Source organism: Lagopus leucura, unplaced genomic scaffold, assembly GCF_019238085.1.
Source record: "Lagopus leucura isolate 7727_CA_CO unplaced genomic scaffold, USGS_WTPT01 Super-Scaffold_1, whole genome shotgun sequence".
In the NCBI taxonomy this organism is placed as follows: Eukaryota; Metazoa; Chordata; class Aves; order Galliformes; family Phasianidae; genus Lagopus; species Lagopus leucura.
Window position 1 is genome coordinate 17,304,681 of NW_024962250.1, and position 27,295 is coordinate 17,331,975.

The 27,295-nt window shown below is 35.9% G+C and overlaps 1 protein-coding gene across 3 annotated transcripts in view; it reads right to left on the minus strand.

The window, feature by feature from the left end:
* Positions 1-6,973: 6,973 nt before the first annotated feature.
* STRN3 (striatin 3) overlaps positions 6,974-27,295 on the minus strand; it is a 56,485-nt gene continuing 36,163 nt past the window's right edge. For all 3 annotated transcript variants that reach the window (XM_042895261.1, XM_042894813.1, XM_042895183.1), the window contains 9 exons: positions 23,182-23,315; positions 16,852-17,027; positions 16,664-16,711; positions 15,502-15,623; positions 13,435-13,602; positions 13,038-13,178; positions 11,833-11,940; positions 9,966-10,052; positions 6,974-9,857 (listed from right to left, as the gene is read on the minus strand). In XM_042895261.1, the coding sequence (XP_042751195.1) occupies positions 9,688-9,857; positions 9,966-10,052; positions 11,833-11,940; positions 13,038-13,178; positions 13,435-13,602; positions 15,502-15,623; positions 16,664-16,711; positions 16,852-17,027; positions 23,182-23,315 (1,154 nt within the window). In that variant the 3' untranslated portion in view covers positions 6,974-9,687. The remainder of the gene's footprint in view (positions 9,858-9,965; positions 10,053-11,832; positions 11,941-13,037; positions 13,179-13,434; positions 13,603-15,501; positions 15,624-16,663; positions 16,712-16,851; positions 17,028-23,181; positions 23,316-27,295) is intronic.

Below are 27,295 nucleotides of genomic sequence, written 5' to 3' on the forward strand. Positions count from 1 at the left end.
TACATCAACTTTGTGAAAAAGTTTAATTTAGCAATTTTTTATAGAAATTTATGTAATGCAAAGAACTGGGACTACAGATATTTCAGTATCCTGTAATATAAAAGTCTTTTTACGATGAGCCTCATGTAGTACAGCTTGAATAAGTTGTATGTCACATTTCCTGTCTAAATTATTTTAAATCCCCCCTTGGGGTAAAAAAGGAAAAGAAATCCTAAATCATCCTCAGAAGACAAGGATATTTCTTACACAGATTATTTTGGGGTTTTTTTTGTTGCTGTTTTTTTAATTTGGATCAGTCAGTACCAAATTTTTAATAGTTGTTAATATTAAATATGGTGCTAGCTGAATGATCTGAATATAAATCATGCAAACTGGCCAGCACAATCACATTTTTCCTCCCAATTTACTTCTACTGTTGCAAAGAAGATGGCAGCTTTACTGATGTCATTCCTTCACAGAGGAAAAAGATGGTCTGGATTTCCAGAAACTGCAGCACTAAACTGCCCAAATATTTCCATTTTACCAGAATGGTGATGACATTATTTGTACCCTCACAGTGCCCAATTACACTGAGGTAAGAAATAGCAGGTACAGAGAATACTTCTTTAAATATGTAAAGTTTATACAGAAGCAAGCATTTGTAAGAACAACTCTGATCTGGAAGTAAGATCTGTGAGGCACAGCAAAAAGGACTGAGAGCTAGTGAGATACAGAGACAGGGTGTCTCAGAGACAGGGTGTATCTGTGTCTCAGGAAAGGATGTGAACTGTGCTGTGAGTAGGCTGGTTTGGAGGAGTAACAGCATGGTACAGAGTAACAGATACGGATTTGAAGCTTGCTTTTGGGTGAGAGGGAAAGCCACAGCATGAGAGTTCAGCCTCACGCTGCTGGACCAAGCAATAAAATAGAGTTGCAGTCACCATCACTCTTGCAAACTCTATTTGGAATACTCCTGCACATATTAGAACTGCCACTCAGGAATGTGGCCTGCTAGAGAACAACTCTGTTCTCTGCTGAAAATGATCACAGAATCATAGAATGGTTTGTGTTGGAAGGGACCCCAGGGTCCTTTCCAACATCAATCATCTATTTCCAAGGCAGGGCTACCAACCTCCAGATCTGGTACTAGACCAAGTTGGTAGGGTATGAGACTATAGGATGAAAACTTATCTGCCCTTTTCCCCCAAAGAGTACTGGTAATGCTCACTACTGTGAATGGCCTCAGACTGGCAACCCCACTGCTGAAAGCAGTGTATTTGACAGCTGCCTATCAAAAATTAAGATTCTGTCACTCTGAAAAGAGTAGAGGACTACAAGCTTATTGGCTTAGGTACCTATTGCAACTGAATTTTATATTACATAGTAGTTAACACATCCAAAATCACCCTTCCCAGCAGAGCGCCCAAAGCAACCTAAATGTAGAAAATACCCACTTTCTGTCCTCAAGAAACTGAAACTACTTTTAGTATCACAAAAACTTCCAGTAAGGGCTGTAGCTCTCACACTCAGGAGAGCAGGAATCTTTCACTACTAGAAAACTAGGAAGTAGCTTAATCTGTTCCTTATATTTCCTGGGTGTTTGGTTGTTTTTTTTTTTTTTTTTGTCACTCATAGTAAAAATAACTGAAGGAAGAACAGAACTTCCCCTGTCAAAAGAACCTTCCATCCTTCAAGGAAACGCTGAAAGCATTGACCCCAGGCTGAGATCCCAAACCAGGGGTTGCATACACGGAGAACATGTTAGACATTCCCCCACTCACTGTTCCCTGCATGCTACTTAAGCAGGGAAGCATATGGACTGTATCCATACAAAGCAGCTCCCTGCTCAACACGCGGATCATCAACCACTGTTATTCCAAGCTGCCAGCACAGCCCTTGGCTCAGGATCTCTGACTCCACTCCTAGAATAAGACATTGCAGATTTTATACCTCACACACCTTCTAAGCATTTAGATCCTCCCTCACTATGAACTGCCTTGTAGATGCATCTTTTGACAGTGCAAGACACTTTCCAGCTATTATTCTCATCTGACAGAGGTTGTATATAGGAAAAAAAGGATGTAACTGAAGGTCAGCAGGCTGCAGAAGTCTTCATGCCATCAGGCGCTTCTGTCACCTTTCATATTTATCCTCATGTGTAAAAAGACCACCTTGAAAGCTGACCTTTATTACTTCTGGTGAATTACTAATACTTAAACCAGAGAACAAAAAAGACAAGAAAACAAAACAACAAGAAACAAGTGAGATTGTCCTAACATTCTTAAGAAGAAACAATCACTTCGAAGGAATTTACTTCGGCTCTCAAACTCGATGCCAAGGAAGAGCTACACAGTAACCATCTAAAAACCATTTACATCAAAACTCAGCAACTACACTTCTCCATATCTTCTGAAGTAATTGGGGGATAGGGAAGAGGTGAGGGCTCCTGAGGGCTTTGATTTTCAACTTATGAACTGGAGTAGTTTCAGCAGAACAGTATTTTCTCCCGTAACTGTTTGCAGTCCTATTTGCATTTCATATTAGTGTTGCCACATGTCTTCTCTTCTATGAAGTATGGCTCCACACAATACAAATATTCTGTTTTCATCTCCTCTGTTCTGAAAACTATAAGCAATGACAACTTTTGATGCCTTGATTTTGGGCCATCTTTTTAATGGGGCAGCTTCTCAAGCTCTCTCAGTCACTGCTTTTAGATGCAGAGATTCTGGTTTGCTCAGCACTTCCCTTCCTTTCATTAGGCTTGTGGGTAAGTTAGCTCCAGTAAGCAGCAAAGCCACAAAAATCACAGAAAATTTCTCTGCTGCACGCAAGTGCCATTGGAGGCCTGAGAACTCTGTCATAGAAGATCAGCTTGTATCTTTAACAAACTGTCTGGAAGCTGGAGGCTTTAGATCCCCAGCCTACTAAAAGCTGTCCAAAGAAAATCATGCTGACTGGCTTTGGTTTGGACCTAGGACAGGAAACAAAGGATTTTCTTGAGAAACTGAACTGGAGTGTGTTTGAAAAGCTTGTGATCAGCTGTCATCCAAAAATAGACACCAAATAAACAGAAACCTTGACTGAATAGTTTGTAATCTAAGCAAGAGCGTCTTCCAGTTATGTATGTCTATCAACTGCAGTACAAATTCTTTTACTCTCTTCAGCTTCCAGCAGGGATTCTGCCTGTGGTTTCAGCTGAAGGAAGAATAGATCCTGAAAATTTGCAGTCTATGATAAAATCCAGAAGTTTGATTTCTGCTTTGAAGCAAACTGCCTGTTTTAAATTTAATCTCATTAGTATCATAATTTCCTTTTCCTTCAAGTAATCAAGTTCAGTTAGTGAAGTATCCTCAATCATAAGTCATTTTTATTATGTAAAAGATATTGTTTTACTACTCTAACATTTATTTGCATTTATCTGTGCCTGCATACAAACTAGTACCGCATCCTTCCTCTTTTCCAGGACTAGAGAAAGCTCTAGCTATCCCTAGATAGGGAATGATGACACAATGAAGGAAACAGCGCTGCTTCTGCAGTCCACTTATTAATGGGTGGACAGTGCTGCTCCCTTGCTGCAGAGCAGCCTACCCTCAGACCCAGGGCACCCTCCTGGAAGCCGGCCACTGTCAGCTTGAACCTCCCCAGCCTCAGGGTAGCAGTGAACTCACAGCTAAACCTCGCCCTGGACCAACCCCTAATACACAGCCATGAGAATTCTGCACGGCTGTTTGTACTAGCAAATACTAACTAAACTTTTTCAGCCTCCGCTGAGGTCAGATGCAGCCTTTATGACCTAGCAGCAATCAGAATATGGCAGAATGTAAGCAGAGGGATAACAACTATTTTTCTGCCCTGGTGTATGTGATCAGATTACAATACGATAAACAATTCTCTGCCAAGGAATACAAGTAAAAGAAAGACAACATCACGTCAAAAAATTGGCAAAGTTTGGGAAAGAAAAAATGAGAAAAAACACACTACTTGTTTACCAATAACTTAAAAGTGCATATGGTTTTGATTTAAAATAAGCTTTTTAACGGTACAGTTTTTCTGATTGGGAACTTATTACTTCTAAGTAATTTCAGCATTTCTCTGACACTTGCTCTTACATATTTTAATAACATTGTATTTCTCTAAGAGAAAATGGCTTTATCTCATCTAAAGATTCTGACTGCAAAGAAGCACACAATGTTGCTACACTGACTATGCATTTTAATTAGCGCTAAAAGTTGGTTTAGAAGCAAGACGTCACTCTTGCACTGCACAAAGACACATCAGCAAAGACTTAAAGTGAGCTGACCTGCTCAGATGTAAAATGTGGACCAGAGGGAGCTGCATGTACAATTAAAACAGCCACAATTAGTTGCCTTTTCAAGCAAAAACAGCCACCAAAAAAGTTTCCAGCAGAATGTAGATACGCACCATGGAAACAGTCAGACGTCAGACAGATCACTGAGATTATCAAAACTCCTTTAGCCCTCTGAGAAATTTTCTGCACAGCTACTGTTAGCATATCATCTTAACAGAATGCAACGCTTTTGTTTTGAGTGGCAGTCAGTCACCTGGGCTATCAAAGGCAAAAGAGTAAAAGAACTAATGCACACAACTCAAGTACAGCTCCTGTTTCATAAACAACTACTGTAAAAACAAAGCTATACCGACAAGCATTTGCTGCCACTAAGATGCCATATCTTTCCCCTTGGAAAGAAAACAACAAACCCAACACTGCACATTAATCAAACAGCATCTCAACAAGAAAACCACCTATTCCAGGTTGCAAAGTAACAGCTATAAAGACCCCTGAAACTACAGGAAAAGAACTCTAAAGCAACAGCAAAGCAGGCCAGCCACCTGGAAGCTGCCAGTAGCAAACGTCCTCCACACCACCCCCGAGGGAAAATGGCTCCGCAGGCCAATGAAAGAAAGAGCGCGAGGCCCTCAGCCAGCCACCAGCCTTGACAAACCCTCTTCAGGAGCTCACTAGGCAGCACCCGGCACAGTCGCAGAAACACAGGGTGCACACGCGGTGTTAGGGATACGGAACCAGCAAGGCGAGCACTACTTCCGCCTCCCACCCCGCGCCGGCCTGCCCGGGCCTACTCACGGCTTGCTGCCAGCACCAGCATCCCGGGTCCCGCTCAACGGTCGTCGCCGTCGCCTTCGGGCCGCCTCCACCTCACGAGGAGCACGTGAACGCGGTCGCAGCCGCCGGACCGGCGAGTAACGCCTCCCGCACAGCCCTGGAGCGCCGCTCCACACGGGCCCGGGCCCCCGTCTCGTTCCTTCATTCCTGATTAATTTGTGCAGCACTGAAATGTAAACCTCATCCCAAGCGCCGCCAGCAACTGCAGGGCAGAAGCGCGCTTTACAGATTATATACTCCCACCGACCCCTCGCGTTTCAGCACTACCCCCAAGGCTGAGCAGCCCTGCTATCGCGGCGCTGACCGACACAGCCCGTGCACGGGGCCGGCAGGCACGCGGCATGCACTGCGCTTCACAATTAAGCCACACAGCTGAACGCTATCGGTTACCACCCAGCTGTTATCAATACCAAAATTAAGATGAACGGGAACTGGCAACAAGTTACAAGTTTCCTAGTAAGGTTCTAGATCACAGAAAACACACCTCACCGTGATAACTACTTAGTTTGGTGTGCATGCAGAGCAAGGAACCCGAAACTACTGCTGAAGGACACAACTGTCAATGCACCGACCGCAGCCAAGGCTCCCACAGCACTGAGATCCAGCGATTCCTGGAAACGAGTCCTATAATCTAGGCTTCCTTACACTGCTTTTTGTGTATCACTAGGGAATTCTACAGATATTAATTCCCATAAAAACCATAAATATTTAAAAACAAATACTTTGTTACTCTATGCACACTTAAGAGACTGGATGTCTTCTACCCCGGGTGGCAGGCATTGAAACATCAGATAAGGGGAGGACTAAAAAGAAAGGCATGTTACTTCCCACCAAGTCAGTCAGTATTTGGTTCTGTGTTAAAATCAGAAAACAAAGCAATGCATTTTGATGTGGTGGTTTTTGTTTTGTGGGTTTTTTTTTTTTACTTTTACATTTTTAAAAATGTACTTTGAACTTTTAAAAAATACACTACCAACCTCTTATTAGTCTCTCACTCGGTTTCAGTAGAACTCACAAATGTGTATTCTCCAAATATCGCAAACATATTAAATATGGAATTCATACCATCATTCATGCTCACCTGGATTTAAAAACAACCCCAGGGCCTCCTTTTGTTTTAATTTGAAATCTTAAGCCAGGACAGCACTCTGTCAGTTTTAAAATAAATCAATTAGCGTGCAGTGAAAGACATATAGCCTGATAACGTGCCCTCAAGCCCAGGGCTCCACACACACACACAAAAAAAAAGCTACCAGTTACTGCCCAGTTAGAAGAATACTTTCATATCATTTCTAAAACAGGGAAGGTTCTTGATCAGGGCATGTTACATTTTTTCAGATGTATTTAATACATACTTTTTATAAGCTGCAGAAAGCTCAGTGCTTAAAGGAATTCCTACAGTACAAAGTAAGATAGGGAGTAGCACTGTTCAAACAACTCTGTTCTAGATACCAAATCCTAAATATTAAACATCTTGGTATTTTTCCCATCAGGTTTTTGAGTGTGCATCACTTGGGTCTCATTTCCAAAATAGAAGGAAATTCGTCCTTGCAGAGAAGCTGGGGTTTTTTTCCTAAATGGAGACATTTATTTCAGAACTATCAGTGTTTCCACCACCAATACAATAGTTCTTCTATTCTAAAAATAAAGGATTTAGAATGTTAAACCACACAGTAAATAAACTAACACTGTATTAGAGATTATTGCCAATATTCAATAAAAGAAGCTCCACTACAGCATTTGACCTGCTATGCATTAGTGAACTAAGATGACTAAGATTTCAATTAAAGAAAATAAGCAAATTTTTGTTTTTACCATTTCAATTTTAATACAACTCAAAAAAAGTAATTGTTATGCATGGCAATGTTTATTAAACAATCACATTTCATTTAAGCATTAAAATGCAGCGGTCTGGAAAAGCTGCCAGAAACAATGTTTGGCTTCAGAAAAGGCAATTATGAAATTACTTCCAATAAAATTCAAATACTCTCTTGTCTGTTGATTAGTTGAATGCTTTAGACTGAAAGGAAAAAAAAAAGTGCAAATCAGCTGAATGTTACTTTCAAAAGTAAAGTCTTAGTGTCCTACAAGCAGTTACTGAAAGGCCTCACCTCAATCTTCATGATAATGGACAAAATTATCCAATTCCTATACAATTATTATTTACTGTAACACATTTCAAACAACGTAACAGTATTACTAAAACAAAATTAACTTCAGAATATTACTGCAGTATTGTGTCTATCACGGGCACCTTTTCCCCTTGTTTTTAAAAAACTAATTTGCTTGACAGGAGATGGCATGAGATACATTCTTACTGCTGAACTGGAAACTTACATGGAACAATACAGCTAGAAACACTTATAGGAACATGTTCCAGCAAAATATTGGTTTTTTCCTAAACACACCAATTTTGCATGAAAAAAATCTAGGTTTCATATTGCAGTTTTCTTTTTTACTGATAAACTATCAGGAAAGCAACTCATCACAGAGATGCAAACTTGACTTGTTGGACCAGCCTTTTACAAAGACAACTGCCCTTCTGGGCATAATCTTTACTGGAGGACTTGCAAAGAAGGAGCAAAGGTTAATGGGTAACATTTGGCATACGGGCAAATTGTGAGCAATTAGAAATGAATGAGCGTTTTATTTCCTTTAAATTCAACACAATGATTTCATGGCAGTTTGAAGTAAGAACAGTACCTCCCTGGTTGCTAAATCACTTGAGAATCACTTCATGTACAAAGATAGGCAAAAGCAGCATGATCGTCTTATAAGGGCTCTAAAAATACATTAACAATTTTCAGCTTGTTCTTGTAAAAAGGTTTAAGAATACTGAGGAAACATGTTCTTATAGGTGGATGGTGCTGCTTCAAACAGTGTTGACATCCAGACAACTATTACAGTTTTCAAAAAGCAAAGGAGATTATAAGCGTAACAAACAAATGATCACTTTGCTAAAAATTTAGACCTAATTTAGTAACTTGTAGAATGACACTTTCAAACTGTGCAACACAAAATAATGTAGCCAACAGTAACATACAGGTACACCATTTAATATTTATTATATGCATTTTATATACATTATTTTTCAACAGCTGTACTTCTGCTATGTGGTACAATCTTAAAAATTTGCTGATTCATAGTTTGTAAAACAGAAACCTTACAAAACTCATCAAAACTCGCAAACTGATCAGAAAAGTTTTGTGGAAGACTAGAAAAAATACTTTATTGTATTAATCATGCATTACACAAACAAAATGTTTAGTTACACCATAAACTGAAGCACATCCAAAAATAAAATAAAAGCAGGGAATAACTAGCCAAAACACAGCAGATTTATGAATCTTGAATCAACTACTTTTGTATTCTATTTGAAACGCAAAAAAATTTTTTCACTCCAAAAGTTCTGAAACAAGATTGGTTTTTGGAATCCACTCCACTTCAAATACTTAACCAAAGGAAAAAAAAATATCTTGGTTTGCAACTTTAGAATCATGAAATGTCCCATTTTCTTATCTATTTTAGACTGTTCAAAGAGTGCCATAATAGATATACAGGGCCCTTTAACACACTACATAAAAGGATATAAAGACCAACAAAAAGTGAAATAAATAACAATAGGCCATTAGCAAGATGGGTAATCCTTGATAAATAAACTCGTAAATACAGTAAGATGTACAAAATATCACATAGTGATAGGATGCCAAGATTAATATATTTTTTTTTTTTTTAAGAGTTCATTGGGGGGTGTTAACCCCTCTGTGTTTCATTTAAACACATTTTACAGTCCTTTATTTATGAAGACAGTTATGCAATGATGAAGAATTAGCATCCTTATGCAAGGACTTAGCTGAGCTGTATTAGGCAAAAGAAGGGAAGAGTGTGGTTACACGGCAGCGGGTCAGTGAGTTCTCTGTGTTTTAGGGTTCTATAATGCAGAAAAACATTATCAATACAATCTTGAGCACTGTTGTGACAGGCTAAATATATAAAAAGACTTATAAAAACTAGAATTTTATCCAAACATTTTGTGCAACTAATGCTAAAATATTTTAAGTTAAATTTCCTTTTCTTTAAAGCAAAATAAAAGTTTAAAAGGGGAATCTGTGGCATTCAACTGATAAACAGAAGATTACTAAGAGATGAAAAGAAAGCTACTCTTGGAGCTCACTTCCCCCCACAAGAGCACCACATTCCTAACCCTAAGGCAGCACACAGAGTCCAAAATAAAAGTCTTTTGTAAGATCAGACTCCACGTTTGCTTAAAGACACCTAAAGAACAGACATACGCTCAGTTCATATCCAGTCAAGGCTACAAATACTGGTTTTCCTTTTTTACTTCTCCCCACCCCCCAAATACAGTAATTACAGTTAAATGAATGAGCCTGACATTGTTCAAGATGTGGTGACTTTTCACCAACTGAAATCTGCCCCACTTAAGAGCCTTCACTCAGGCAGATCAGATGTAGTGTCTTATTGGTAACCTTATTGATGGCAGTGACGCGTTCCCTCTTTTTTGTCCAAACAGACCTGCTGTTATGATGCAGGTTTGTTCTGCTGTGTCACACAAATACTTTGGCAAGGGCATCAGCTCCTGCACTGGCAATATATGCTTTTGATGGATGAAATGCTACATCATAAATTGATTCATCCAGCTTTTTCCTATGAGCTGTTATTTCTTGCACACATGTCTTGCTGTCCAAATTCCATAATCTAATGGAACAATCATGGCCTGTTTGGAGAAAAAAACAAGAAAAAAAAAAGACAAAATTAGATTTTTGTCAGTTGCTTAAAAGAACAGAAATATAAAATCCATAAAAGAGGATTAAAAAACCCTTACTTCCAGACATTAAATAGATTCCATTAGGATCTACAGCTAGACTCGTGACAGCATCCAAGTGAGCAACCATAGAATGGATCATTTTACCTAAAAGCAAAATAAACAGTCAATTTCCTGGGAAATACTGTTTCTTTTAAAAATAATATTCCCATTAGATGCAATACAGAATAACACCAATTTGAATATCTGAAAACTACAGTTCTGTAAGAAATTATTAAGTTTCAACTACAGACTTGTACAAACATATGGGTAAATGGCAATTCTCAGAGGCATTCATATCATAAGTACTGATGTATCTGGCATCTTCTCAAATAGAAGTAACGATAGTTTTGGTCCAGGAAGTGTCCCTGTATCTGTTCACTTTGACACAGTGTTGACAAAGCTTTGAAAAGAGGCTTACTGAGTCATACCAAAGGTCTGTCTAACAGGACAACTAAGTGGTATTTTAGATGCAAGATACTCTCCAACTTCTAAAATTAACTGTTCAGTTACATTACAAACCAAAGTGGTTACCTGCACATCCAACTACACTTTGTGCCATTTCCCCTGGACTCTAACACTATAGTTATCATTTCATGGCAAGGAGTTGCAAAAATTTTAACTTCAAACAAAATGAAGAGTCATCTCACTGTGTTCTGAACAGATCACCTTTTAGGGTTGTCAGCTGAACCTTAGTTCTTGTTTTGGAAAAGAGAGTAAGCTAGCAAGTCCACAGTAAGACTGTAACCAACATGAAAAAGTTCTGCCATCTTTGTCCAGTCCTCTTTTCCTGAAGAATCTTAGCCCAATTTGTCATTTCTCCTTGAAAAGCTGACACTCAACCATGCTCTGAAACACTTTTATATAAATATATATATATATATATATACACACACATGCACACACACATATATCCTTTTTGAGAAATAGGAGACTAACACAAAGTACAAGTGTGTATGCATCAGGAATTCATACAATATATAAACTGATTTTGTTGGTTATTTCTTTCCCTCACATTTATCCACACAATTTAATGTGCATGTCCTCAAGCCTACAAAGATCTACATTTCTTCCTGGTCACCTTCCATTTCGTCTTTAACCCAGTTATTTGTTCATGCCATATCTTCCTTATTATTCTACACCTTTGTTTCTTTAAAAGACTTGGCAATACATGTGAATTTCAGAACAATCATTTCAACATATTTAATAACCATACGTGAGAAGAAGTGGGGAAAAAAAAAGTTTTAGCTTTCTGCCTTTAAAAGGAAAAGGAAAATAAAAACAGAACAAAAATACCAGAATAACACCCACTCTCCATCTCCCAAGCAGACACTTTGAACAGGGGTTCTGCACACATACTTACAAAATTTAGTTTATGCTTATCTTTTCTCCCAACTTAGTAGGATAACATACAGAAAATGACTGCCGATTCAAAAATTGAAGTAGAATAGAACATAAGCAGCAATTTAAGTATAACAAAAGCTTCCACTACTACAATGAATTAAGGGCTACTTCTTGCCATTGGTACTAAGCAATGACTTTTACAACAGGGAATTGAAAATATAACTGATACGTGTTTGGCCTTATAAGCATGGGAATGATGAAAACAGGAATAAAATAGTGGAAATATTCTATAAATCAACATCTTGCTAATTTAAAAGGATATTCTTGTCTGCCATAACCATCTCTGCATATGAAAGTATTACTGACTGCTGAAGTCACAGCTGCAAGGGATGGCATAATTTCATATAAAAAGTGCTAAGTTTATCTTAGAACTACAGGAAGTCTTGTTCACTAGTACATTCTCTACAAATTTATTCTTCCTATATCCATCCAGATCTACTTGGAACATATTCATACATACAGATGAGGGTCTCTTTACCCTTACCCGTTTTGTTGTCAAAAAATTTGATGTGTCTGTCTTCATGAGCTGTAATAGTAACAGGAAGTGTGGGATGACTTACTACCTTGTTAATGTGATTATTTGATTGTACACCTGAAAATAAGAAAAACACAAATATATATTCATTTGCCTTAAAGAAATGGCTAAAGCTAAAGAGAAAACTTAGCATTCTACTTTAGCTTACTGTATTAACTAATATTATATAAAGAGCACCTTCAGAATGACATCACTACATCTAATAACACCCAGCGTCTTGTTTTACAGGAGACAGATTAAGCCAGGTATATTCCTGTCAATGTACTTTAAGGTTAAAGCTGCACAACTGGTTTATACATAAGAAAGATCCTTGAGATGGATGGCAAACAAATCAGGGGAAGTGCTCTGGGGCAGCATTAACGAAGTAGAAACAAATTACCCATATACTTGGAACACACTTCTTATACCTCCATATAAAAAAAGATACATATTGAAAACAAACAGAAAAGCTAAAGTCAATCTAACCTACAAGATTCCAGCAGACATTTTTATGTATTTCAGCTTAAAGAACCACCGAACCTCCTTAGAAGTTCTTAGAATACTGCCCATAATGCACTCCCTGTCTTAAGAATCGTTTCCTTCATTCTTGTTTTGTTGATTCCATTTGAGATTCTCTTCAAAATAGGAAAGGAGTATCTCCAATTTGTGATGGTGCTTCTCACTTTCAACGTCAGCTTTGCACAAGCTACCTAGAGCACAGCTTTGGCAGATTTTTATAATCTGTGCTGAAGCCTTTCAATAAGCTATTTGAGAACTGGATTAATTGGATATGAAAAGCAAGTTCTTCCCTTGCGATACTCTATGCCATACTGAGAATGATCAGAAACTGAATGTTTTCTTTATGAAACACTTCCATATGTTCAAGAAAATGAAGTACTGAAGAAAGCTCCTTTATTTAGAGCCTCATCAGCTATATACAATTATCAACAATGAGCTATGTCTTCCTAACACCTTATCTGTAGCAACAGAATTTCTAATATTACATGTTCCATATGTGAGAACTGAAGCACAATCTGGACAGACTCTACACTAAATCTTTTGCTTAAATCCCTTCTTAATTATCGTAGGCTTGTCTTTTTACTTCCTGTATGATAAAACTTTCATACAGGTACCTCATTCAAGTTAGACACTAAATAGAAAAGAGGTTTATTTACCAGATTCTACTTGGGATGAAAGCATTACCACTGACTGAGATGTTTCTAAATCATAGATGACTGTGCTGCCAGTGTTAAAAGATGCCACCATATGAGCAGGATCACAACCTATGAAGTCAACTGATGTAGGTATTCCATGCTCTAAAAAGTGAGGGGAAAAAAAGCCTTTAGAAACAACAGAACATCTTAAAATTCTTAACAATTTAAGCATTAAGCTTACTTCATACTCATACTTAATTTGCTCCCTTCAGAATAACACCACAGCATCAGGATTACCTTAATAAAAGAATTCCTCTTTAGTCCTGTTAACTAGCTTTGAAAAATGGACAAGCCAAGAACTTCTTCAGATGTCTCATAACAAATTTCCAAAACCAAAATTTCCCAGCAAAAAACCTACCTTTCTCTCCATTGTAAGTGCAAATACAGGGCATTTTTTCTGGTGGGTTCCATAATCTAATAGTGCCATCTGCTGAACAAGATAGTAAGTGATTCTTTACACCACTGTAAGCAAGACCCCAGACTGCATCTGTGTGAGCAACTAGTGTGCCAGCTAGAACGTTTGGCTCTGGAAAGACAAAAGTTTAGGAACAGAGTAAGTATTTATTGCATGGCAATATAAATCAAATTTTAAGTAAAACAGCTATGTGTCACATTTACTAAATTATTGATAGTTTATCACATCTGGGTTCTAACAGATCTGTTAGCTGTACTCACCTATTCTGTGAATATCAGTAGCAGGAAAACCTAAAAGTGTCAATTTATTCAACACAAGTGCAAATCCTGAGCTAACTTGACTGCAGATAGGAAAGTAAAGTCAAGACTTGCGCTTCTGCCCCTTTTTATTCAAGTAGTTTTCTAGTCTATAGATAATTCATATTAGATTCACGAGCAAAATGGTCCACTACACTGCACATGAATAATGAACACAATAGATAACACCCCACTGTCCAAAAGGATCATTTCAGAGAAATTTTAAACAGTAGCTTGCTAGCAAAGCAAACTTGCAAGCTATTAACTCATTCAGTCATTTGTTGAAAGAGAACAACCTGCAACTGAACTTAAGTTAGAGCATTTCATTAAAAATAAATAAATAAATGCTGGAATGATTGTTATTAACTACCAAGGAAAGTGAGAAAAGGGAAAAATCAGAACTAAAAGACTTTTTAAAAACTTTATTGTTTAAGTTGCAGGTATGTTACACAGTAGATCATCCTACACAACCTCTAGCAGCTTTCTCAAAAAAAAAAAAAAAAAAAAAAAAAATCCATGTCCCCTTTTTCCAGAATGAAAAATTTGTTATAACCTCCTGAGAGGTTTGCTTCCTTCATCTAAGTTTACAACCTTAAAGATTCTTTATTGCAGTCTTTTCTTTGTACAAGATGCAAAAACATCTAAAAAAGATCAGCTTCTTATTCATCAGTTATTTAAACTCTGATGAGTTATTCAAACTCTGATGCCTTTACAGTAATACTGCTTTTTTTCTTCCCAATTTACTATACTGCTGACTTACATTCTCTAAAAAAGAAACAAACAACTCAGTACCCGAATACTGAAAAGAGATTATTTCTGTTGTGAAACAAAGAAACATACCCATATTTTACAGCTGCTTTTCATAGAGGGTTTTTTAATAAACGAGATTTTGAGTAGAATAGAACTTAAAAGGTAGGTGGAAAGGACTAAGTAAAAAATCTCTAAAACTTAATTTTGCATGACATTTAAAACAACTTGGTCTTGCAAATAAAAGCCCTACTAACAATCACTAGGGAGGAAAAATAACAAGAGTGCTCTGGCTTTTAAAAATAATTTTGTTACTTCAGTGGAGACTGTCTAAGGTCCATTGAAATTATAACATCACTTTACTGGTTTTACTAAATTGACACAAGACAGCATTGCTTCCTCTTCATCTCACTGATACAGATTATGCAGCCTGAGTGGTGTACCAGATCACTTACTACAGTGACACAAGAGCAAGAACAGCAAGAAAACAGAACAGTCTTGCCTTTATACCAATTCAAACTTCAGTAACACATGATACTGTTAATCCACACCAGCATCGAGGAGACAAATCAGTTTTCCATACAGTTAACAGCAATTTAAGTCATTAGCTATGGGAAGTGAAATGCAAATACAAACAATTTGCCTACATGGCATTAAAATTCCAAATTTTGGAATTTTGCAAAACCAAAGTAAAATGTATGTCTCTTAGAAAGGGATGTGACTGACTTCTTCATTATTTAAACCTCAGGACTTGCCACTCATTCTCTTGCGTTTCTAGAGAAAGCATGTCACTAATGCAAATGGAAATAGGCAACGAACATTAATTGCATACAAACAATTTCAAAACACAATTCATTTGATAACTGGCATTCACATTGCACAAAAGGGTTAGAAAACATGTTACTGAGCGGGAAATTTATGTCCAAGACAACAGCTATCAGTTGTTTTTCTTTTAAAAGGTATTTACCATAGGTGTCATATGGGTCCACGTTAGGGCTAGGCATGTTCCACCACTGGATGGTTGCATCAATACCACCACTGAAACATTGTTCTCCATTAGAACTAATTGCCAATGACAATACAGGTCCACTATTGGGAGACAGAGAGTAAGTAGTTTACCGATACTGCCAACAGTATAGTTAGAATTTTGCAATCTATTTTAAAAAAGGCAAAAACAAAAGGAAAAAAAATAGCCTGGATTAAATAAACAATTCTGTTAAAATGTTAAGTCTCAGCCAGTTATACAAACCTATATTAAAATATTTACAACAACTCAACTATCAAAATTTAAGCAATTCAGGAACACAATCTTACTTCAATAGAAGCTAAACCTGCAAAGCATAAAGGATTTTTTTTTTATTTTTTATTTTCTAAAAGAACAGACAATCTATGCCTATCTAAAAACTAGTTGTGCTGAAAGAGGTTGTTCTAGCTCTCTGCATTGATACTGTGAACTTTCTCAGACGGACGGAAAACTGTGCTCTGGAAAACTGGTTCAGAAAAATAATCCTAGGAGGAGTACTTTTTGGTTAAGGCTAGACTACTACTGGTTTAACTTCTTGAACCTGTTTGCAGTGACACTAGACAAGCTGTGCCCCAAAGGTAGCAGCACCTTTGGACATACCACTGAGTCGGGTTTAACTGTCTTGTAAAGCAATAACCCTAAGTTAGATGTCACAACAGGTCATGCTTAAGAAATAAAGTCTACTGGCCTTCAGTGCAGATAATTCCAAACTATAATTATACATTTAAAGCTGGTGAAAACAGATACTATTAGTTGAATCCACCTATATACTTGACCTTGAGTCTGCATAAAGTCCGTTTCTTTTTTTTCTTGATGACTACAACTTTTTTTCACCTCTCAAAATTATCTGGGGACTACTATGTTTGACTACTAGTATTCCATCACATCTATTTTCTTTAGATCTTACATATTAAAAGCCACAGCCCAAGACACTGCTCAGGCAATTTCAGCGTCATCTCCTACATCTCTTTTTGTTTTAGCCCGGACTCTGCAACTGATGACAGGGATTCAGTATTTACCTGGTATAAAGAGTATAACCTTGTCTGTATGATGTTTTATGAATCCAGGATAAAAAAATTATCAGGTAATTCTGATAAACACTTACATGTGGGCCCTAAATGTGTAGATAGGTTCTACATCTAAAGAGGCACTCCTGAAAGATGAAGAGGAAAAATTATTACACAAAATGAAGTCTCTACTGAAAAACTCCACAAATATTTAAGAGTTTGAAGAGAATCAATTTCAGAGACTTTTAAAACAAAACTGATACTTCATGAAAACCCATATACTTACTTTTTGGCAGGAACCGTTTTCTGCAAATTCCAAAGTTTTAGAGTATGGTCCTCAGAGGCTGTAACCAGCACAGGCTCTACAGGATGAAAAGCTAATGCCCGCACTCCATCAAAATGACTGCGTAGCGTATACTTAGGGTTCCATGTCTTCCGGAAGGCATCTTTATTAGCTGGCAGCTTAAAAAAGAAAAGGCATAATTTACATTGAGTTTAAAAATATGTATAACAAGTATTTGTACCTTAGGAAAAGTTTGCTTTTCTTAATTCAGTTAATACATATTCAACCTTAAATATGCATTTCTCTATTGATCTATAGGCATTTGTAATCCCCCCTCTGGCACGCAACTAAGTCTACAATGCACTTTTTTCCTGTTGTAGAAGCTTCTTTTGTTCCAGTGTGGAAAAGAGCATAATACTGAATATGCAAACAACCTTTGATTTTCAAATTTTGGTTTTAATCCTTTTGTACACCGATACCTTAATTCTTCTTCCCTGAAAAAAAAGATACCGATTTCATTGCTTATCATATTCTCTGTAGCCAAGGAAGAGATTACAACTTTCAAAAGCCCATTATCACTTAAAGTTATTAAAATAAATTTCAGGTCCCCACATTTCTTCCTCAGATTAACATCTTGACTAAAAATGACAGAAACCAAATGCACATCTTGAATAATTCTACATGACAGGGCATGTACAGAGAAATAGTTAAAGTACGAGGGTTGCTCTGAAAGTTACATTTTACTGTGTTGGCCCACTACATCAGAAGTGGACACTGGTGGTATGACAGAGATTAAAACTTCCTGCCAATATTCCATTATATTTTGTTGCCTTGCAACAAATTGCAGCAGAGGAGCCGTTTGACAAAGTGACAACTGACACAGAAGTGCGTATGAAGCAAAGGTGGGTCACTAAATAAAATAATAAAAAAAAAAAAAAAAAAAAAGAAAGAAAGCACTAACTGTTCATCACCAGTGAAAATGCATAGCTGATGATGGTGACTATGTTCAAAAATATTGTTTTGCAGCTGATAATTTGCTCTATCGAACAGTGTTACTGTGCTTTTTGTGTCTACATAGTTCTCATGGAAGTATATGGAAGGCGTGTGATGGAGTGACCTATGTACTTAAAACAAAAGTGTATTAAACAACACTATATAAAGTATTATGTGCAAGGCTTTAATGAATTTTAAATATATTTGTGAGGCAATTTATTTACTGCATGAAGCGGGACAAAGGTATTCTTATGTATCAGTGAGCACCCAATTCATTCTCTTCACAAAGAAAAATTAAAACCCACAAATTATAAATGCTTAATATTACCAGAAAAGTTACCAGAAAACTTCTAGTGAATGTAACAGACTAATTTAAAGCTCCAAATATAATTCATATTACTCAGAGTCAAGAGGACCTATAAAAGACTACATACCACTTATCCTGAAACATCCACCCAAGGATAAAGAGACATGCACATACTTCTCGCTTCCTCTCAAATAATCATAATGAGACTTTAGAAAACTAATTTTAGATAGATAACCAAAATTAGCAAATGAAGAATCAATAGGCACTCATTCTATACTCTGCCTTACACACTATCCACCCACATACTTGTTAAGACAGTTCTCAGCTAAGGCCTGAATCTCTCTGTACCCCAAGATACTTCTAGAAACATTATGGAGAGATTAAACGCTCTCATATTTAATAAAAATTTAAGTATCTGTCAGCACTGAAAACAAAAAAATCAAATAATAATGTAACAGTACACCATATCTCTACCCTGGACTGAATTATCAGTAGTCACTCAAACTAGATTTGATTATATCCAAACAAAATAAATAGAAATGCTCGGACAATACAATTTACTGTTCTAAGTTATGGATGTGTAGACATCTGTTTTCCCTGTATATTAAGGTATTTGATGTTTTTTTGGCCTAAATGCAAATTATCCCAATATCAGACCAAGCAACATAAATCTGTTTTACTAGATGTCCAACATAACCTTTTTTTTTAATATACCATGTAACAAATAAATTTCATTACAAAATATTTTACTTTCAATCCTCCTTCTCTGCAGTGCACTGAATATCTCAGTATTTTCTGTTGATATTTAAGATATTCCAAACTATACTTCAGCATACAACGCTGATACAAACAATAATATCTTCTTTGTATGAGGGAGCAGAGTGGAATTCTGGAGCTCTGTTAATTATTGAAGTAATTCTCTAGCTAACAGAGTTCCTTAATGTTTCTAATCATCATTATATAAATACATTCATCTACCTGGCTAACTCCTGTTGTCTCACACACTTGTTACAGTCTGGGGCTTGAAGAAATTAAAGCCCAGCATCTGAAACAACTGTGCTTAATTTTAGCATGTTACACCCCAGATAAAAGAGAAGACTTAGATTCTTTCAAAGTGGTGTGCATCCACACTACAATGATTTTTGTTACACTTGTGATTTTTTCTTCACTTGATTTGTTTTCAAGAAAACTGGGACTGAGAAAAACAACAAAAAGTTTTCAATTGTTGTTGTTGTTAAAATGGCTGTTGCAACAGTAACTTCATTCTCAGTAGTTCAGATACACTCATTAAAACACAAGGTACCAAACTGACAGAAATTTGGAAAAAGAAGCACTAAGTAAGGCTTTCAAGGCTTCACTTTTTTAGAACAGATGTCAACATCTTGTTCTAAGAAAAGACCATGTACACCTTTCCTTGAAATGTAGTTAAATAAAACAGATGTTTGTTTAATTCTCTCTGTCCATCTTTCTAATGAACCTGGCCAAGAGGAAAAAACTATCTTTAAAAAGATCACTGTAACCTATTTCTATTTCAAAAAAGCACACACCACAAAAACATTGTCAAGGAACTTGGAAACCGTATTTGCTGACTATAAAAGGGCAAACGTGAGACACAAAACAAGACTGGGGCAAAATAAAAAAGTAAAAAATAAGATGTAATGCTACAGCTCCATTAAGTCTTAACCGTTCTACTGGTAAAAGCCAGATTCAAAATCATAGAATTGCTTGGGTTGGAAAAGATCTTAAAGACCATCAATTCCAACCACAACCTAACTACATTACCCTAACTAACAACTCTCTACTAAATCATGTCCCTGAGCACCACATACAAACAGTTTTTAAACACATTCAGGATGGTAACTCAGCCACCTCCTTGGGGAGCCTATTCCAGTGCTCACAATCTTTTCAGTAAATAAGTTTTTCCTAATATCCAAACTAAACTTACCCTGGCACAACTTAAGGCCATTTCCCTCTTCCTGTCATCAGCAAAAACAGACCAGCCCTGCTCTTGCTGTATGTACTTTTCAGACACTGGAAGAGAGCTAGACTACAGTACCAAATATCTTCTGTAGCTTTATTTATCTCTCCCATCAGCCCTCTCCCTACCCTTCAGTGGATGTTAATTAAAAAGATCAGCACTGCCATCTGAAATGCCAATCATTTGAAAAACAAAAGCAAGAAAAAAGACCTTTACCATAATCTCTTTAAACCAAAAATTGAAAACAAGAATCCACAGAATCTTATGATGGTGGGAGGGCAGAGAAGGAAATGTTGCATAGATTAGAAGAACAATTAGAATTGTTCTTCTTTATAGCACATGGCAAGCAACTCAGTCATTCTGCATTACAAACCAGCAGAAAATCATACTGGAAGAAATTTCAACTGAGGAATAATAAAGAAGGGCAAAAGAACCCAAACAACCCACACCCAAACTAAACAAAATCAAGCATCAGGTAGAAAAAATCTTCCTGGCCACTGCATTCAAGGGAATCTCCTCATACCACAGCAAGGAGACCTGCATCCTTCTCTGTCTTCCCAATTTGCTACATTGTCTACAGCAAACAGAATTTAAAAAGCAATAATTAATAACTGTAGTTGGAGTATTTTAATCCCTCACTTTTTTCTTGATAATGTTGTGATTTCCAGATTAGATACTCTGATAAATCAAGACTTCTGCATTTGCAGCCAAAAAACACCAAGATCCTGTGCAACTATCAAAAATATCCCTCGTGTAGTATTTAATATTACTTTCTCAGAGTACAAATACGCACTATATACGAAGTACTAGATACTAGAAGAGACATTACTTGAGATAACTGCTGTTGTAAACAATCCATGCACTAAATGTTTACCACACAGAAAAAATATTCAGCTACAATTAAAACTATAAAGATTTAAAATTTAATTCCCATCCTCTCTATACATAGCCTCCATTTCAAAAATAAGAATTTCATTTAGGGACTTACTGGAAAAACAAGTGGCTTGCAGGGACAAGAGATTAAGTTGTCCTACAAGCATTATATTACAAGTACAGGCTAAGACACAGCCCTACTGTACTGCACATGCACACTTATGTGGGAACAACATCAGAAATAAAGAAGTATCAAGGAATTTTTATCTTGGAGGAACATCATGATGCAAGAGAACTACATACCATCTGAATTTCAGTCTCTTCAGATCCACAGCAGGACAGATTCCCTTCTTCTTACACAAAAACATCAAGAAAACCTTTCTACTTGTGTAACTTGATATTAGAAGTTTATCTTTTCAGGTACAGGAAGAAGTCATGCACATTTTTCATATATACTCATAAAGTCCCTAACAGCACTTGGAAAGGAAAACTAGAGAGGAAGAAGGGAAACTGAATGACATTTATAGTCAATTGTGTCTCATTTTTATTTGTAAATAATCCAGTTGAAAGAAACAAACAAAAAAATTCACATCCTTTGTCTCCTTTAACAGCCAAGTATTTATGCCAAGTATTGATAACACCAATTCATATATCCCCCAAATTCAAGGGCCTTTAGCAAAAACTCTTGCTGAGAAAGTTTTGAGAATTCAACAACACTGAAGCACCTGTCAGTAAAATGAGAACAATATAAAAACAAATGAAAAACTGGTACCTTGATTTTGAGATTCTGAACTGCTTTCTTTTTATTCATTCATGCAAATTAGCATTCAGTGAATATACAAGCAAGAATATTTAGAGGTTAACCAGGTCAGCAGAAGACTATGTAAAAAAGAACCCCAAGCTATTCAATTTCATAATCCACAGTGGAATCTACTACAGGTTAGGGGTGTTGTTTTAATACCAGTTCTGGATGTCTCAAATTTAAGCTGACTTAATCATATACACCCGTGTAGTAATTAAAAAACCTTTTTTTCCATGTCCACTTATTCACAGATTTAATTGTAAATTAAAAAAGAAAAAAAGTGTTACGTTCTACACATTGCACACGATTCTTAAATCTGTCTGCCATACTTTTACATACAGTGATACGGCAGATTCAGCTCAGTAGAAAGTAAAATTCAAAGAGCTGAAACTGAACTCTAATTTCAAGTTATCTGATTTCTCAGAAGCATTACGTCATTTGAAATCAATCAGACAATCTCAACATTAATCTTTTCTGAGAACAGAACAGGACAATGTATTGTAAGTGCATGAAATAAGGCAAATATTTTAAGAAGTATTTCCACTGGAGTTTTTCACTACTTTCTATAAGGATGGACAATTAAAGTTTTCAATTTTCAATCAGGAAATCTAACTATGCAACCTAACACCTTACAGTAAAGAACATATTGGCATTTACTTTATGATGTAATATAGACACCAAAGGACAAGCATGATTAAATAAAATGGTGTGCAGCTTAAGTACTTTCAGACCCCATAACAAAAAGCCCACCAAAAACTAACAAGATACTTTAAGCACAGTACAATATGTAAGACTTACCTGGACTTTTCCCTAACTAGTCAAATATTACCAGCCAATTACAAAAAAAAGAGAGAAACCCCAGTTGCAGTAGCTTCATTAACATGGTAAATGACAATCTCAAATCTCTAGGTAACACTAAAAATACTCCCTAGAAGTTTACATCAGAAATAAACAGTAATATATAGTTTATGCTATTAACACCATGTAAACAGAAAGAGTGGAGCAGAGCAATATGTTTCTATAAATATTTGTGTTTTAAGCCATGTCTTCTCAGTATTCCATTTTAGTGTGTAATTTCCATTTCCGCTTAAAGAAATTCATATTAAGTCATCAAACTGTATTCTAGGTGATTACACACCCCTAAGTTACAAAATATGAATGAAATTACATTAGAAGAAAATAAACAAGTAATCTTAATTATGATTATCCAAAATACTTAGCACATTGAAAAGGTGCCCCCTCGTCCTCCCAAATAATATTTGCTACTAAAAGCTCTGTTCTCTGCATCTGTAACATTCAGGGTAGAGGGACAGGGTAGAGGAAAACTATCACTGATTAAATTGAACTGTATAAAGAATTTTAAAATAAAATTGCACTTACATCATAACTATAGTCTGCATCATTTGTGACTGTCAAGTCTGCAAGGTCTCCAAGGCCCAGTACACTTAACAAAACATCATCAGAACCCATAATAAATGACTTGCCTCCTCCAGATGGAAACGTTATTGGCTCAGCTACAAAGAATAAAAGTTTCTTTAAGTATCAATACAACAATTTAAACATTGATGAAAAACTTACAAACAAAGCAGAATTTAAAACTGAACTAGTGCACACCACATACTACAAGTAAAATAAAAAGAGAACACATGCAACACATTAAAAACACAATTCTTCATCATGATTTCAGTAATTTCATTTCAACTTAGTTTACAAAAATTCCCATAATTTTACAATTTAAAAATTATTATATGTGAGAAGGTAACAAGAATGAAGTGACTTGAATGATCATTTTTCAAGATGAAATCTATGTCCTACATCTCCAAATAATACTTCACTCACTACACCATGTTGCTTGCCTTCTTGCCATTTGCAAATACGTCTCTATGCTCAGTACTAATCAAATCTCTCCACCTGCACCATTAAGTATTTTTGTCTTAAATCAAGGTCTTGTGCAAAACTTCTACTCCAATTTACCAGATTATTTAAGAAAAGAAATAACAGATATTGGTGAATCTCTTACTTTCTCTGTAATTTTAAATTCCTAAAATCAAAACTCAGCTACTATTTATCTTGATGAGCTGCGCCTTCAAGTTAATATTTAACATTTTTGTCAATTGCCATTTAGAATAAATAAATACAAATAACCTATAAACCATTCATTCTGAACAAACATCTTAACGAGAAAGTTCCAAACATTCACCCGCATTCCTTATAATCAACAATACTGTTTACCTCCTTCTACAATGTCCCCGAATACCAACTTGGTGGTGAGGAATATGACTGAAGGCTCAAAAACTAACACTTGAGCATGCTATTAGAAGCTGCTTTTACTTATCAGTATTCTCTTTTGTGAGAAGAAAATAAAAAATAAAACGGGATTCTTGATAGGTAAAGTATTTTAGATCAACTTCAACAAAATGGGAACTTCAGCTAAGTGTAAGCATTTCCAAAGCATGTTAAATCTTATTTGACATCTTTAGAAATTAAATCTGCTTGACTTTTAGATTTCACTGAGTTACAGTATCACTGTAATGGCACTTCTACTTTCTAATCCTCTCAGAAATAATGCTTTAATACATGCAATTCCTTTTTTTTTTTTCCTGTCTAAACACCTGACTAAAATTAAAGGAAGATGCAATATTCCTATATAAAGCAAGAAATAACATCACAGACATTCTTTTGATTAAATTAAGACACTGAAATCCCCAAACAATAATAATTAGCTCTTTTTTTTTTCCCCCAAAATATTCACAATTTCCTTGTTTTTTGTTTTTTTGTTTTTTTTTTCTGACAGAAGAAAAAAAAAAGAGAAAGAAAAAAAGCCTAATACTTTATTTGGAATTTCCAAACCTGGCTCACCTTCAACGTCCTGACAGGCCCAGACTAACAAATACTACTGTCCATTTAGAAGTCCAAATCTCCCAAGTCTTCCCAGACCACAGGGGAAAGGAGACAGCATCCTCATTTTACACCTGAGGATGCTTTATATCCTTGTTGTGCGAGTCCTATTTATCTAAGACATGCTCACATAGTTTAAGTGAGCTCTCAAGTCTATCCTCCTAATAGTGCACAAGATTAATGCTGTCTGTGCTTGGTAGATAAGCTTGCATGAGCTAAGCTCTACCACTGAAAACTGCACAGGAGAAATCTATACATAAACCTATCAATTTCAACATTTCTTTATTTAAAACTTCCAAGTTAACATTATCCAAAATTTAGAAGCACATTTCTAAACACTAAAGCTACCAACACGTATACATAGCATAACTACATTTTCATTAATTCTAAAAATAAGTTTGTGCAAATATGACATTCAATATAAGACTGAAGAACGTTTGCAAGTTCTGCAGGTTTTCAACACTTTTTTTTTGTGTCTCTTTTTCTGATATATGCAGAGAAGTAATGCAATGAAATATGCATGAAGTTACAGCTACCAAAAATAAAGATCCTCACCATATATCAATAGGCATATGGAAAAAAATAAATTGGATTTATTGTTTGTTTGTTTTAATTAAAAAAGGAGATTATTCCCACAGCTGTGGATTAGGTGTTCAATAAAACAAAAATAACTTTACACAATATACTGGATGTAGAATCAAGTTGTAGCTCAGAATTATGCTGTACTTTCTATTTCTGAAGACCATGCACTACGGCAAAACAAAGTTTTTTTTAAATGGCCGAGACTACAAAATGTTATTACAACATAACAACTGTCTCATATTTAAACCTCCACTTGAGTACAAATAAAAACTGTAAAATATATAGTTCCAGCCAATCAGAATCATAGTTAAAATTAGAACTACAGTTGTAAAAGAACTACAGTTTCTTTTTTGGATCCCCAAGCCCTCACCAAGTTTAAAAAAAGGGAGCTTAAAAACCACTTTGTTCTCTACATGAAAATAGCATTTCCAACCACTCAATTTATAACAGAACTGGAACACTTAATAGCAGAGTGTAGCATAAACCTTAAGTACAACCCCAAGAACATTACAGCTTAGTAACATTCATCAGGCTAGCATGCCCTAGCAAGAAAGACACACAATCGTTCCCTAAAACTGTCTTCAAAAGGCATTAGCTTTGAAACCACAGCTGAATAGAAAAACTGAGCAAAATCACCGTGTTATGATAAGTATTTGAAATTTACAAAGTGCAGACCTAAAATGAATACAAAGTAAGCTTGTGTGCTTGTAACTTCATCTTTTTATAATGGGTTGTGCAAAGATTTAGAAAGCTGCACAGTATTCTACATAGAATTTCCGACCAAAACAGCAAAGCTTACACTATTATGCCAGTTTAAAAGTTTTGGAGAAACCACAATTAACAGATCGTGATAATAATAAGAAAATAATAAAGATATTCATACTACTGCTCTTAATGAATAAAGTCCAGGAAACTGAACTGATAAGCTATAATCATAAAGCACATAAATAGACAGAAATACAATTCTGAAGGCAGTTTACTTGAAAACAGTTTGGACAATCTTTATTTGAAGTGTAGCATAACGTCTGTTCTACAGTAACCATACAAGTCAGCCCTTATCAAATTCAAATCTACAATCTATTTCTTCAGAAGGGTTGCTTTGTACTGTATTACTTGAGATACAATGCCTTTAAAACAGACATGAGATAACATTCCATTTAAAATACCTAGCACAAAACACTGCAGCAGTTACACAGTTACTGGAGAGATGCGAGACACCTCTATACCATCACACGACATTTACAGCTGATAGTACAAGGTACATGCGCACTGACTTCTGCAACAGAAACTTCACCATTACTATTTTCAATTGCATTCTACAAGTTAATTTGATACTTGTGGATCTTTAAATTGAAAAAAAAAAAAAAAAAGAAAAAAAAAAGGAAGGCAGTAAAATAGAAGGCTAGAAAACAAGGTGAAGTAATAGTTCAGGATAGAAGCAAAAGCACTTCCCCACAAACTTTACACTTCTCTGCTTAGAACAAGACAGAAATTTCAGGGAGGAGGAGGACAGACAACAGTAAGGATTAAGGAAAAACAAAAGAACCAATAAGCAGCATCAGTAATAATGCAAATTGTTTTGACTTCTGGGATAGCTAATACCATGCCAGGGCTTATGGTTCAGAGATCATCCTAGAAGAGCCAAATGCGGATTTAGTTGAGCACTTTGATTTTATTTTATTCTATTTAAAATAGACAATTTATATCACAGTATTGTATGATCTTGAAAAACGCTCCTTTAAAAGTCAAACCTTAAAACTGTAGATGGCAACAAGCTGAATAGTAAAACTTTGGGCTACGTAGGTGATATTATGCCACTAACCCCCATTGCATAAGATAATTCTGAAACTGGACCTAATACTTTGCAGAGAAATGCTTAAGACTATACATAAAATAGGACAAGAGAATTTAAAAACAATAAATCAACATTAAGCTTAAGGAAAAAGAGACAAGTTAGTCTCTTAAGTTAAATATTCACTTACAAATTTCACTCAGAAATACAAACTGTTGTCAA